At 42.1% G+C, this 15,956-nt stretch overlaps 1 protein-coding gene across 1 annotated transcript in view; it reads left to right on the top strand.

Annotated features, from left to right (window-relative positions):
- The window catches only part of LOC126095452 (probable glutamate receptor), a 182,720-nt gene that overhangs the window by 149,599 nt on the left and 17,165 nt on the right, over nucleotides 1-15,956 (top strand). The window contains exon 7 of the mRNA XM_049910245.1: nucleotides 580-833. Coding sequence (XP_049766202.1) covers nucleotides 580-833 — 254 coding nt within the window. The remainder of the gene's footprint in view (nucleotides 1-579; nucleotides 834-15,956) is intronic.

Raw genomic sequence — 15,956 nt, 5'->3', positions numbered from 1 at the left:
AAACACAGCAAAGTAAAGGAAATACAGTATTAACCTGACTATAGAGAATGTTGAAAGTGACACTACTCATCTACTGGCATTCTTGGGCCCTTATCAGCAAGTTGCTGAAGGCGGATAGAAGTTAACTGCGGGAGCTGCTGAAATCTCTTTCCAAAAGTCCTGCTGCAGATCTTGAAGGCTACGAGGATTGTTGCTATACACCATGATTTAGAGGGCTCTCCGCAGGTGTAATCACACCCAGACAGATCAGGTGGCCAGCCACGGTCGCGACCAAACCGAGCTCTGGTAACAACTCTGTTAAGCGTGAAGATTGTGTAAATGTGCTGCAGGGTTGGGCCGGCTGTATGCACAGTTGCACCATCCTGTTGGATGTAACTGTAGGCCTTTTCCTTCTCCATTAATGCTGCCAGGTGTATCCATGCACTCACGTCCAATCGTATGCTCTCTTCTGGCCCGCCTTTTTATTTGCCCCATCCTGTATGTATGTATGTAGTACACTTCCTGCATATACTGTACTCCGCCTTCATGGTGTTACTGTTTCAATGGCGAGAAGTGTAACTGTAGCTTACTACTTCGTAGACAACGCACGATCCAACGCTGCGCGCCCTGCGTCAGACCCACATGGTGAACGACCACCCGCTGGAGTACATGGAGGGCTTTCGGAGGGCGTGCCGGCAGCGCGGCTTTGCCTTGCTGGCTACTAAGCGGGTGCAGGGTGCGCTCGCAGACCGCCTGCCCTGCAGACTCATGGAGATCCCTGGCGCCTACTTTGATGGCCTGGCTGCCTTCGGCTTCTCCAAAGACTTCAAATACACCACCATGTTCAATTACTGGTGAGTCATTTCTGCGAACTGACGCTTGTGTTGCCCTTTTCTGCTTACTCGGAGTATCTCTCTCTTCTAGTTCATGCCTGAAGTACTGGTAATCTATCTAAGTTCTACTCTTCATTTGTAAGACACTGTGATGATGCTTGGAGGGAAAGATATTTATACCAAAATCAAAATCCGCATTCTGCATTGCACTTTAATTTTCGTGGGAGTGGATGCTTCTTTGCAGGACATAATGAGTTTCTTTACACTTCACATGCGTATGCAGTGTGGGAAAGAAAGACTGCTTCGGTACGTCTGTGTGAGCTGTAGTTGTCTAATACGGTTGTTGCGACTACAGCAGGAGCGATACATAGGCAGCTAAACTGTATTGATGGGTTCTTCACTGCTTCTTGAAACTTTCTGAGTGGACTTCAGACAGCAGGTTATGTCCATCTTCAGGCGGCCACTAGGCTTCTACAGCATCTAGTAGATGCTCTCTCATTAGTCAAACATAAACGTGACCATTTGTATGCCTTTCTTTGTACACAGGTTGGTTATAATTAAGCTTTCAGTACTGAGAGTAAATGTAATATAATGAAACTTCGTGGAAACATTTTTAAGGACATGCGGAAGAGAAATGACAAGTTAACCATTGAAAGAAACACATTTTATTTTCACATGAGATGGTAACTTACGACAATTGCGTCCCATATTTGCGTTCCAGATTACAGACGTTTCTCAATATGACGACCATCGGAATCCGCGACAGCCTGGAATCGCAGTATAGCGATCATAACCATTGTTCGCAGCACTTTTCGAACGATGGACCATGGACTCTCCAGCTATATGTCCAGCTAAATGTCGTGTGACTAGGGCCTCCCGTCGGGTAGACCGTTCGCCGGGTGCAAGTCTTTCGATTTGACGCAACTTCGGTGACTTGCGCGTCGATGGGGATGAAATGATGATGATGAGGAGAACACAACACCCAGTTCCTGAGCGGAGAAAATCTCCGACCCAGCCGGGAATCGAACCCGGGCCCTCAGGATTGACATCTTCGTCAGGGGTAAAACTGTTTTACCCCTGAGGAAGTTGACGGAGGTAGTCATCGAAACCTCGGAATTTTATCCAAATCTGACGCGGCAAGTAAACCGAGAACTATTTATGCAAGGACTCCGTCGCGAAAGACTTCGTAGTCATATTCATAGTCATGCAAGGTACTGGTTAAATTTGGGGAGACTAGAGAAGATACACACAGTTACTGGTGTACTGACGCAGACGATGTGTCACCTTAAAAGTTGGCGTTTGGATACATGATAAGAAAAAAATGGCTCTGAGCACTATGGGACTTAACTTCTGAGGTCATCAGTCCCCTAGAACTTAGAAATACTTAAACCTAACTAACCTAAGGACATCACACACATCCATGCCCGAGGCAGGATTCGAACCTGCGAGCGTAGCGGTAGCGCGGTTCCTGACTGTAGCGCCTAGAACCGCTCGGCCACCCCGGCCGGCTTACATGATAAGATCAGTGTGATGTAAGTGATAAGGGACAGAGACTGCACAGCTTTCTCCATGCCATAAAGGAGTGCTTGAGAATGAAACACATTGTTTCCAGCCGCGGTATGGTTCATTTAACTGGACAAGGACCTTATGCCACGCACTTAAACCGAGTTCGTCTGAGACAGACACCTACATGCACATGTGGGGTAGGAAGTTCCAAATTGTCTTCTTCTGTGATCAATACGCGTACAACAGACATACGCTACAGTTAGATTACACAGAAACAGACATACATATATACCCAGCACTAAGAGACGAAGAACAATGGACACAACTAAATGCACAGACAAACAGTATTTCAAAAACAACACATTTAAGAGTACCTGCTGACACGATATAACAGACATGCCTATATGCAACGGAACAAAAAAGTCTCCAGAGGGTGTACAGCGACTCTCACAGTGACAGTGAAAACAGTGACACTGAAGATGAACGGGAGAAGGAAGACGGCATGTAACAGTAATCTAGCTAAGAAACCAGCTAATGATTTACATGGATGAACACCTAATGTTAATGCTTAAGAAAAACAATAGTATCTGTCTACTACCAACCAAATTTTTTTGTTTTGCTTTTGTTTATGTGACTCGGAGCCAACAGCTCGAAGAAACCATTCCAAAGTATTCACCACCAGTCACAGTCAGTGATTGCACTAAAAAACTCTCCTCTCCTATCATCCATCTACATTCTCCTTAAAAAGGCAAAATTCTGTTTATAGTTCATCTTAAATTATTGTTATTTTAAAAAAAGTATTATTCTCTGTCAAATGTTGTAGATAAAAATAAAACTAAAAAAGAGAAAACTACAAAAAAGATGACAAATGGAAAACTGTAAGATTTACGACTTGTTTTAAAACATCTGATAACACGTCTTTAATTTTGCAATAAATAAATAAATAAACAAATAAAATACATGTATCAAACATTTTTCTGTCTACACTTGCTCAAGTAGTTGAAGATTAATTGTAACCACCTCATAGTTCTGTATGCTCCCTTAATCCTTTGGTATGGGTCTCACACAACTGTGCGGTAGCTTGCATGTATATTTTATAGATTCTCTGCATTTTCTAAGTATCCTGTCAATGAAATTAAATCTACCAACTATCTATACCTACGATTGAGACCATATTATCATTCAATTACATATTTCGACAAATTATTTCACCTAGGTGTTTGTATGAGTTAACTAATTCCGACTGTTACCAGTTGACACATTTTGCATTTTATGAACTGCAGAATTTTGCATTCGTTAGCATATACAACAAGCTGCCAGTCTTTCCACTACTTTGAAATATTTTCTCCATCTGATTGAATATTTGTTATTCTAGCGGCACTCTATATTACTAAAAGCACACGGCAGCTGGGGATGTATGGACTGTTGAGATCTTGTACAGCAAAGAGCCAGAAAAGTAGATTTGTAACGTCTTAACTAATAACGGATTAATAAGAAGACTGCGTCTAGTCGTCATCACCGATTTCGTCCATGTTTATAGTAGACGTAGTGCTTGGCCATTGTGGGCTCCCACTTCATTAACTTTCGTTGTGAGGCCAATTGAGGAGCTACCTGTTAGAGGAGTAGCAATACGCGGTCTTCTTATTAGTCCGTTATTAGTTAAGACGTTACAAATCTACTTTTCTGGCTCTTTGCTGTACAAGATATCAATAGTCCATACATCCCCAGCTGCCGTGTGCTTTTAGTAATTTAGAGGAGGGTTATGCGAGAGGTGTTCAACGAATTCGAAAGTAAAGTTCTATGTACTGACTTGGCAGAAAGTCCTAAGAAATTTTGGTATTATGCCAAAGCGGTAGGTGGATCAAAACAAAATGTCCATACACTCTGTGACCAAAATGGTACTGAAACAGAGGATGACAGCCTAAAGGCCGAAGTAGTAAATGTCTTTTTCCAAAGCTGTTTCACAGAGGATGACTGCACTATAGTTCCTTCTCTAGATTATTGCACAGATGGCAAAATGGTAGATATCGGAATAGAAGACAGAAGGACAGATAAACAATTAAAATCGCTCAAAAGAGAAAAGGCCACTGGACCTGATGGAATACCAGTTCGATTTTACACAGAGTACGCGAAGGAACTTGCCCCCCTTCTTGCAGCGGTGTTCAGTAGGTCTCTAGAAAGGCGTGGCGTTCCAAAAGATTGGAAAAGGGCACAGATCATCCCCGTTTTCAAGAAGGGACGTCGAACAGATTTGCAGAACTATGGACCTATATCTCTAACGTCGATCAGTTGTAGAATTTTGGAACAAGTATTACGTTCGAGTATAATGACTTTTCTAGAGTCTAGAAATCTACTCTGTAGGAATCAGCAAGGGTTTCGAGAAAGACGATCGTGTGAAACCCAGCTCGCGCTATTCGTCCACGAGACTCAGAGGGCCATAGACACGGGTTCCCAGGTAGATGCCGTGTTTCTTGACTTCCGCAAGGCGTTTGATACAGTTCCCCACAGTCATTTAATGAACAAAGTAAGAGCATATGGACTCACAGACCGATTGTGTGATTGGATTGAAGAGTTCTTAGATAACAGAACTCAGCATGTCATTCTCAATGGAGAGAAGTCTTCAGAACTAAGAGTGATTTCAGATGCGCCGCAGGGGAGTGTCGGAGGACCGTTCTGTTCACAATATATATAAATGACCTTGTGGATAACATCGAAAGTTCACTGAGGCTTTTTGCGGATGATGCTGTACTATATAGAGAGGTTAAAACAGTGGAAAATTGCACTGAAATGCAGGAGGATCTGCAATGAATTGACGCATGGTGCAGGGAATAGCAATTTAATCTCAATGTAGAAAAGTGTAATGTGCTGCGAATACACAGAAAGAAAGATCCTTTATCATTTAGCTACAATATAGCTGGTTACCAACTAGAAGCAGTTAATTCCACAAATTATCTGGGAGTAGGCATTAGGAGTGATTTAAAATGGAATGACCATATAAAATAAATCGTCGGCAAAGTATATGCCAGACAGAGAATCATAGGAAGAATCCTAAGGAAATACAATCCGAAAACAAAGGAAGTAGGTTACAGTACACTTGTTCGCCCACTGCTTGAATACTGCTCACCGGCGTGGGATCCGTACCAGATAGTGTTGGTAGAAGAGACAGAGAAGATCCAACAAAAAGCAGCGCGTTTCGTTACAGGATCATTTAGTAATCGCGAAAGCGTTACGGAGATGATAGATAAACTCCAGTGGAAGGAGGAGGAGGAGATTAGTGTTTAACGTCCCGTCGACAACGAGGTCATTAGAGACGGAGCGCAAGCTCAGGTGAGGGAAGGATGGGGAAGGAAATCGGCCGTGCCCTTTCAAAGGAACCATCCCGGCATTTGCCTGAAGCGATTTAGGGAAATCACGGAAAACCTAAATCAGGATGGCCGGAGACGGGATAGAACCGTCGTCCTCCCGAATGCAAGTCCAGTGCGCTAACCACTGCGCCACCTCGCTCGGTCCAGTGGATGAAGCCGGCCATTGTGGCCGAGCGGTTCTAGGCGCTTCAGTCTAGAACCGGATGTGGGTGATATCCTTAGGTTAGTTAGGTTTAAGTAGTTCTACGTTCTAGGGGACTGATGACCTCAGATGTTAAGTCCCATCCTGCTCAGAGCAATTTGAACCATTTGAACCAGTGGAAGACTCTCCAAGACAGACGCTTAGTAGCTCGCTACGGACTTTTGTTGAAGTTTCGAGAACATACCTTGACCGAGGAGTCAAGCAGTATGTTGCTCCCTCCTACGTATATCTCGCGAAGAGACCATGTGGATAAAATCAGAGAGATTAGAGCCCACGCAGAGGCATACCGACAATCTTTCTTTCGACGAACAAGACTGGCATAGAAGAGACAACCGATAGAGGTACTCAAGGTACCATCCGCCACACGCCGTCAGATGGCTTGCTGAGTATGGATGTAGGTGTAGATGTAGAAGGGCTGAGTGCACTCCGCTTGCCAACAGAACTTTGCAAACAGAACTCGGCAGAACGGTCCGCAGCTCGTGGTCCAGTGGCTAGCGTTGTTGCCTCTGGATGAATGGGTCCCGGATTCGATTCCCGGTCAGTTTGGGGTTTTCTCTGCCCGGGGACTGGGTGTTTGTGTTGTCATCATTTGATCATAATCATCATCATTCGTGACAGTGGCTCGATTCGATTGTGTGAAAATTTGGACTTCGTACGGGCGCTGATGACCGAGCAGTTGAGCGCCCCACAAACCAAACATCATCATCATCGGCAGATCCGGACGCTCCAAGCTCTAACCAAGCCCGACAGCGTTTAACGTGGGTGATTTGACGGGATCTGATGTTATTATTGCGGCAACCATGTAACTGTAAAAATGCTGCGGTTGTAATGTGTGCAAGATGCTGAGACAATTACTGCTTGTCCCGTTTTTATGATGAATATGACCCCACTACGTGTAAATCATGAACTATAAACCGATGAAAGTATCTAACTTTATGAACGAAGTTCTCGTGTACGCCTTAGAATCCATTCCTGGAAATTTATTTGCAATCTCAAGTTTTTCTTTGCTTTTCGTTACCATTCATTTTATGAAACTATTAATAAAAAATATACTGGTTGTTATTTCAGTTTATTTACTATATAAGTAAGTAAAAATTAAAATTTAAATTAAAACAAAAGGTCCTCGTACGGGTTCGAGCCAACGACCCTCGAGTTACTGTTCTATATACTCTTTCGGCAGCCCTATCTGCTGCCTGACAGGTACAATCACTGTGTCACATGGCTCACCCGACACGCTTGAAATATCCTTTTTTTGTTTTCTAAGCGCTTGGCCATCTGGAGCTCCCAGTTCCTGACTTTCTTTCCCGGCTAAGTCTTGTATATATCATTAATGTATTGGCAACCCTGACACCGGATACGAGCGCTTTTCGCTTGCTGTGTTACAATAAGTTAATAATTAATCGTTTTTGCTGTGTATTCTATAGTATTTACATACGTTAATATCAGATAAACGTGATAGATTGAAGGTATCAGTTTTTATTTGCGTCTGAATAAGATAAGCGAAGTTTCTGTTTAGGACAGTTCCGCGTGTACGCAAACGTTTGTTTACATTCTTAACTGACGTTAAATACGTGGGATTATCAATTAATTCAGTGCACAATACTGAATATTTGCGATTATTCGTGTCATTTTGAATTGATACATTCAAGGTAGCAATTTTTATACGTTTTACGAGGCTATTTTTCGCGTGTACGTAAACGTTTGTTTACATTAAAAATACGAGGGTTAATCAGTTTAAGTTAGTGTATAATACTCACTATTCACGTTTATTAGTGTCATTTAGACTCGTTACATTGAAGGTAGCAGTTTTTATATGTTTTATTAGGAATAGTGATACTGACAGTGAATTCTAACCTCACTTGTATACATTTGACTAGCGCAACCTGCGACCATTAACAGTTAAGCAAACGTAAACTACGTGGTAAAATAGTACTACACTACAATATCTGAATAAATCAGTGTTACAGTACAACTTCTGAGCCCTTCTTACATACGGTTTAGTTAGCAGAAAGCTAAAACTCACCTCGCCGTCTGCTTGATTTCCTTAGCTTGTTGTGGGCTTTAGTGATCGTGTACTATAAGCCCATCGGTTCCTATAAAGTTCGTACTTGTGTTTTATATTCTGAATTCTTGTTGTTAGCTGAAGGTTTCGTACGTGCATCTGTCAGTGTACAATACTCAGTATTTACGTTTATTAGTGTCATTTAGACTCGGTACATTTAAAGTAGCAGTTTTTATAGTTTTATTAGGTCACTTTCGCGTGTACGTAGACGCTTGTTTAAATTACAAATACGAGGGATAATCACTAGGTGCAGCTAACCGTAGGTCACTGTTAAATTCGTTAGTAATATTCACTACATAGCCCTTAGCAGTTTACTGTAGATCACTGTCTTATTCTTTAGTATTCACTAAATAGCCCCTAGCAGGAAAATAAGCATTAGATCTAGCTTCTACCATAAATTTTTATTTTCATTATTGAGTGTCCTTTCTGCCAATTAGACTGTAGCTGTTAACCTTGAGTGGCAGTAGGTTTCCTTAAGTTTTTTTTATAGTAAATCAGTTATTAGCTAGATGTATAGGGACTGTGTCTGTTGTGTGCGGATGCAGGAGGAGTTGGCCACAGTCCAAACGCAGGTGGAAGCTTTGTTGGCCACAGTCAACAAGCTCCAGATTGCCACCTTGAGGCGCGGTGGGGATGGGGTGCCTGGGGCAGCCGCTGCTGTACTAGATGTGCAGGGGGGGGGGGGGGGTCACAGCTCTCTGTCACTGAGCCGACCTCAGATGCGACTGAGCCGGCCGGCCCACTCTCACCTCAGTGTGGGTGGCGGACTGTGTCGAGGTCTCGAGCCTCAAGGCGAAGGCTGCATGGGGGACGCAGGCTCCTGCCAAATCCCATGCACTTTGCTAATAGATTCGGTGTGCTATCTGATGCTGGGAGTGGGGGGTGGGAGGAGGGAGGCAGAGCCGAATCAGAACGTTCCTTCCGCCAGGATAGCGACCGCTCCGCCAGCGAGGTCTGGACAGGCACGTGAGGGTAGGCGTTTGTTAGTTATTGGGAGCTCCAAACTTAGGCGGCTCATGGAGCCCCTCAGGAACATAGCGGCTAGGGCGAAGAAGAAGTCAAACGTTGACTCAGTGTGCTTGCCGGGGGGTCTTGTTCGGCATTTGGAAGAGGCTCTTCCGGCGGCTATCGAGCGTGCAGGGTGTAGCCACCTGCAGATTGTTGCACATGTCGGCACCAACGATGCCTGTCATCGGGGTTCCGAGGAAATCCTTGGCTCCTTTCGACGGCTGGCTAAATTGGCGAAGGCGGCCTCCATCTCTCGACGAGTGGAAGTCAAGCTGACGATATGCAGCATCTTACCCAGGGTGGACCGGGGTCCTCTGGCTTGGAGTCGAGTGGAGAATCTAAACCAGAGGCTACGTCGACTTTGTGACGAAAATGATTGTAGATTCCTCGACCTACGTTGTGGGGTGGAAGGTTATAGGACGCCTCTCGATAGATCAGGGGTGCATTACACACAGGAAGCAGCCACATGGGTAGCACAGTACTTGTGGCGTGCACATGGGGTTCTTTTAGATTAGTTTCCTCCCCACAGTAAACAAACCGTTGGCCTGAAAAATTACCAGTTCATGTCACTGATGTCGGTGTGCCAACTGTAAAAATTGTTAGTTCGCCTAAACAGGTAATTCCAGAGGATTTAAATATGCTTAATCTCATGTTAGTAAATTGTCGAAGTGTCTGTAGAAAGATCCCCCAAGTTACTCTCCGAAATAAACAGTAATAATGCCAATATCGTATTAGGTACCGAAAGCTGGTTGAAACCAGACATAAAAAGCAATGAAATTTTGAACTCAGATTGGACCATGTTTAGGAAGGATAGGACTGATACTCTGGGAGGTGGTGTGTTATTGCAGTTAAAAGCTGTTTGAAGGCAGTTGAGATCGATACTCGGTCGGACTGTGAAATAGTCAGGATAAAGCTGGGAATCAGACAAGGACTGACCATTGTATTAGTATGTTTTTATAGACCACGAGCATCAGCAGCAAACGGCGCGAACGTTTCAGGAAAAGTCTTGAGTACATAGGAAAAACATATCCATATTATCCACTAGTTATAGGTGGAGACTTTAATCTGGCATCCATTGACTGGGAAAATCACAGGTTTATCACAGGGGGCAGAAGCAAAGATTCGTGTGATGTTATTCTAGGAGCGCTCTCAACATACAACCTTGAGCAACTGGTTAGAAAACCAACTCGAGATGGGAAGATATTAGATATCTTGGCGACAAACAGACCTGGTCATTTTGAGGAAGTTAATCTAGAAGAAGGTATTAGCGGCCATAATGTCGGTTTGGCTTCTATGTCAGTGGAAGTTGCAAAAAAAAAAAAAGCAAAGAAACGCCGTAGAGTTTTCTTGTTTGGGAGAGCAAATAAAAGTGTAATTAATGAATATCTTCATAGTCAGCTCCAAGCATTCACCGCGGGACACATAGATATTGAGCATCTTTGGTCGGAATTTAAGTGTATTGTCCACCATGTGCTAGAGAAATATGTGCCTAGCAAAAATATAGGGGAGGGAAAGGATCCACCTTGGTACAACAAACATATTAGGAAATTTCTGAAAAAGCAGAGGATTTTGCACAGTCGTTTTAAACGTACTCACTGCCCAGTTGACAAACAGAAATTATGCGAAATGAAAGCAGCTGTCAGAAGGACAATGAGAGATTCTTTTAACGAATTTGGAAGCAATATTTTATCTGCAGATTGTAAAAATTACCACAAAAAATTTTGGTCGTACGTAAAATCTATGAACGCTACAAATATTTCAATAACTTGTCTTGCTGACAGTGTGGGTAATATAGCTGATGATGATAAACAGAAGGCCAAAATTCTAAACCTAGCTTTGAAAAAATCGTTTACGGTAGAGGACTGCAGCACCATTCTCCCTTTCAATTATCGAACAAACGCAAGGATGGCTGACATAGTGTTTAGTGTATCTGGGATTGCAAAACAGTTAAGATCCTTAGACGCCAGAAAGGCATCTGGCCTAGACAGTATCCCCGTAAGAGTTTTTGTTGACTATGCTACAAATATAGCACCTTTCTTATCCATCATCTATCAGAGATCACTGGAACAGCGGAAAGTTCCGCGGGACTAGAAGAAGGTCCAGGTCACAGCCATCTATAAAAATGGTAGAAAATCGGATGCACATAATTACCGCCCAATTTCACTGACATCGATTTGTTGTAGAATCATGGAACATATTTTGTCTTCAGACATAATGACCTTTCTAGACTCTGAGAAGCTCATCTGCAGAAACCAGTATGGTTTTAGGAAACAACGGTCACGCAAGACACAGCTAGTCCTCTTTGTGCATGACATACAACAGGCTCTAGATACCGACTCCCAGGTTGATGCCTATTTCTCGACTTTCTAAAGGCATTCGACTCAGTTCTGCACTGTCGTTTGCTCCAAAAAGTGCACGATTACGGTCTATCCGATGACATATGCGGTTGGATACAAAGTTTTCTAACAGACAGGGAGCAGTATGTCGTCCTGAACGGAGCGACTTCAACAGAAACAAGTCTAACTTCAGGTGTGCCCCAGGGCAGCGTAATAGGTCCCCTGCAACTATCTAGTTGATGGTATTGACAGCGGCATTAGACTGTTTGTCGATCATGCTGTAGTCTACAGGAAAGTAGTATCACACGGAAGTTATGAACAAATGAATGAGGATTTGCTGAAAATAATTGCGTGGTGTAATGACTGGCAGTTATCTCTCAATATTAGTAAGTGTAACCTACTGCGTATAACAAGGCGAAAATCCCCATTAATGTACGAGTACAAAATAAATGCCCAGTATTTGGAAGCGGTAACATCCGTCAAGTATCTGGGTGTGACTATTCGAAATGTTCTCAGATGGAATGATCAGATTACACAAGCAACGGGTAAGGCAAACCCTAGATTGCGGTTTATTGGTAGACTCCTGAAGCGATGCAGTCCTTCAACAAAGGAAATTGCTTACAATACGTTAGCTCGTCCAATATTAGAGTATTGTTCGTCTGTATGACACCCTTACCAGTTGGATCGGTTTCAATAGATTGAGAAGCAAGATTCGTGACTGGTACATTTAGCCATGGCGAGAGCGTTACAAATATCATAGAAAGTTTGAAGTGGGACGCACTTGCAGATAGACGGCGCGCTAAATTCCGAAATCCGATCTTCACCAAGGATGTGGAGCATATATTATTACCTCCAGCTTTCATATCGCGCAATGATCATCACTCAAATGTAGGGGAAATTAGAGCTCGTACTGAGGAGTTCAGATAGTCGTCTTTCCCTCGCGCGATAGGCGAGTGGACCAGTGGGGGCGGGGGGGGGGGGGAATATGACTTTGGCGCGAATTGTGCCCTCCACCACACACCACTTGGTGGCTAGCGGTGTATGTATGTAGATGTGGATGTAGATAATTTGGAAGAAACCTGTTGTTGGTAACGAGTTCACTACAGCCAGATATGTTGTTCAGTTGTAGCAGAATGGGAGAATGTGGACAGTGACTTGTATTCACTAATCTTAATCGGCATAGGGAAATTTAAACTACAACGGCAATTTCGGAATTTTATCACTTCTACCAAATAAGATATGGGTGCTTTAATCACTGTACCGCCTGGGCGAGAAAGCTTTCAGTTGGTAACTGTGGTCGGAAGAGAGGCCTACTCTAAACCTTAATGCGACTATCTAAATCTTTCGCTTCTTGCTCATTACTAACAGGCATGAGGTAAACACTTCACTAACATTAGTGTTCACGTTATAAATACCAACGTTATCTAGCATTTCACAGTCGAGTTGATTACCATGTATGCAAATTGTCAGTTTTTATAAGCGAATACCCGTATACGATTATAATGTTGCTCTTTAAAGAATAAAAAGTATTGTTGCAATGTCCGTCAGCCTAAATTTGGAAACACCCTTGTGCAATGGTCTTCAAATAGCTTTTGAAAAAGAAGATGAATGCATCTGTGTACTGTCGATCATTTTGCAATTGTAAAACGGCATATAGTAGATTGCAACTGAAATTGCTTTCTGCGATTACTCTTTGATAGCGTAAAGGTCACACAGTATGGATGGGTCTAGCTCATCACATGCAGCGCTTTTAGTTTCAGTAAACCCTGTGAATCGGTCTGAAAACACCACGATTTCAACGTCGAAATGATTTCAAGAAAAAATACGTATATCAAAGTTGGGATAGAGAATTTATTATCTTTTCTGACATGGTCAATGCACCGCCCTTTCTCGGTTGTTAACATGTCGAAACGTCATTTCAAGAACATGACGTAATTACGTGGAACGATTACATTGACAGAATATTACGTTTAATATTTTTTAAAATATATTATCCTTGCTCACTATTTCCTGATATGATCTTGTTGTACTCACGAAATTATACTGATAAATGTGCTACGGAATTTTAGGTTGCTTTTATATGCGTTCCTGGAATCTATGGTTACATAGATAGTTTAACCAGTTAGATGTAGCTATGTGTCTTGTAGGTATGTCCACTCGTCATAGAAAGGCGCTTCATCTGGTATTTTCCTTAAAGCTCGGGAGAGCCTTTGGAACACACTCCGTTGCGCTCGATGTGGAATTTTAGCTGTTCAGTAGAAATCGATGTGCCCATACAGTTGCTCCAAAGCTGATTACTGCATTTAAGATGATGTTATGGTGCATGTACACAGTGTGAAGCGGTCTCCTGTGACTGGCAGTCCTCGCAAGGGAAATCATGTGCACAATGCCTTCTGCAGACCTGTTTCTACCTGTATCGGAAGAATTTCGTATCTCAGAGAAGTGTATTAAGATACGTGCAAGGAATAATTTAATTGATTAGTTACATTACTTAAGAGTAAAATGAGAGATAGCGTATTCCATAAGCAACATGTACGCATTTTCTTTTTATTTCCTCCCATGTTCTTCCCTTAACAGATCGGTGCTATGTTTTGGCTCCAAGCAAGTTTTTCATAATGTGACAGATTCAGAGAGAACCTACTTCGTACATATATGAAAGGTGTTTATTTTCATCTTTCTTCTGATCTATCCGTCATTCGGATAGAGTATCTGTAGAAAACCCAATACAATCGGCTATGCTCACAAATTAGAGCTATGAACTCGAAACAGAACACGGATTACAATAAGAAGAACGTGGTACTTCACTGTAATAATTCATTTTTGTTATAAAAGTATTTTCTTCATTGTTTTCAACTATTACAAACAGTCCTATAAGTAGGGTGTCCAGAGCTAAAATAATGATATATCTTGAAAGGAGAATATAAGATGAACATAAAAAAACAAAACGAAGATAATGGAATTTAGTCGAATTAAATCAAGTGATGATGAGGGAATTAGATTAGGAAATGAGTCACTTCAAGTAGTGGATGACTTTTGCTATTTGGGAAGCAAAATAACTGATGATGGTCGAAGTAGGGAGGATATAAAATGCAGACGGGCAGTGGCAAGGAAAGCGTATCTGAAGAAGAGAAATTTGTTACCGTCGAGTATACATTTAAGTGTCAGGAAGTCCGTTCTGAATGTATATATATATATGGAACGTAGCCCTGTATGGAAGTAAAACGTGGACGACTAATAGTTTAGACAAGAAGGGAATAGAAGCTCTGTAAATGTGGTGCTACAGAAGAATGCTGAAGATTAGCTGGGTAGATAACTGAACTAATGAGGACGTACTGAATAGAATTGGGGAGAAGAGAAATTTGTGGTAAAACCTGACCAGAAGAGGGGATCGATTAGTAGGACACATTCTGAGACATTAAGCGATCACCAATATAGTACTGGAGGGAAATTTGTGGAGTAAAAATCGTAGAGGGAGACCAAGAGATGAATACAATAAGCAGCTTCAAAGGGATGTAGGTTGCAGTAGTTAGTTGGAGATGAACAGGCTTGCATAGGATAGGCCAAAAGGGAGAGCTGCATGAGACCAGTCCTCGGACTGAAGACCACAGCAACAACAATTGGCTCCGTTAAGTTTGACTAGCTTTGTGGTTGCACCAATTCATACTCCACACTGCAACTTGGAATACGCATTAATCCGTTTAGATAAACGGGGCATTAGACCTTGTAAATAATTTAATGATAGCGGCTCGTGTCTTTTGTTTTTATTTCGCATACTATGATTTTAGTCTTTTTAGTGTTAAGAATTCTGAAATTTCTAAGTAAGAAGTACGACTTTTACAACTTTTTGTATAAAAAAATTTATGCAGAAATACACCTGTGGGTGTACCCGCTTGGTATGAAACAGGTTGTACCAATCTATGAGTTACTACAATAAAGCAGCTAACACAGAAAATTGGACTCTCAATCAGTTTCACCAACATTTCAGGCCCTCAGCGTATTTTAATTTGTTTGAGTGTTCCTTTCAACATACCGGTATATATCGAGATCTGTTTGTTCCTTATAAATCTGATTTCAGTATCCATGAGAGAGGAAAATATGCTGCGCCATTTTTCATTTACACTTACAATGGTACCGCACCTGCTCATCATTGATTTTGTCCAAATTTATGGTACTACATGGCTCGCCCGGAAAAGAAAGTGATAGAAGCGGGAGCTCCAGATAGTTAAGTTTTTTGAAAAAAAAAAGAAAGTAGAAATTTTGGTGCGGATCGGGCAAGGCATATGGTTCGATTTTACCTGCGCTGGGAACAGATTGTTCACTTGCATCTGCTGAGGGCTCTTCGAAGGTCACAATGAAACTAACAGAATAATAAACCCTGTACACACTAACTACAATCTCATCTTAGAAAGTTACCAAATGCCTCAAATACACCGTAAGTACGATCCTTCCTTGTACATTTATCCGCAAACCCAAATTTTCCTTTGACATCCCTTATCATACCTTTTATGAAAACATTGATAAGTACGGTATTATGAGCATTATTTCAGTTTATTTGCAGTGTAAGTAACATAAAAATTCAGAATGAAAAAAAAGGTTCACAGAGGGAGTCGACCTCACAATCCTCGGCTTACCTTTGTGTATTTTTTTTTGGTTGTGCCTGCATCT

Source organism: Schistocerca cancellata, chromosome 8 (assembly GCF_023864275.1).
Source record: "Schistocerca cancellata isolate TAMUIC-IGC-003103 chromosome 8, iqSchCanc2.1, whole genome shotgun sequence".
NCBI classification, from domain to species: Eukaryota; Metazoa; Arthropoda; class Insecta; order Orthoptera; family Acrididae; genus Schistocerca; species Schistocerca cancellata.
The sequence above is the reverse complement of the archived record's forward strand: the minus strand, read 5'-3'. Positions and strand labels throughout refer to the sequence as shown.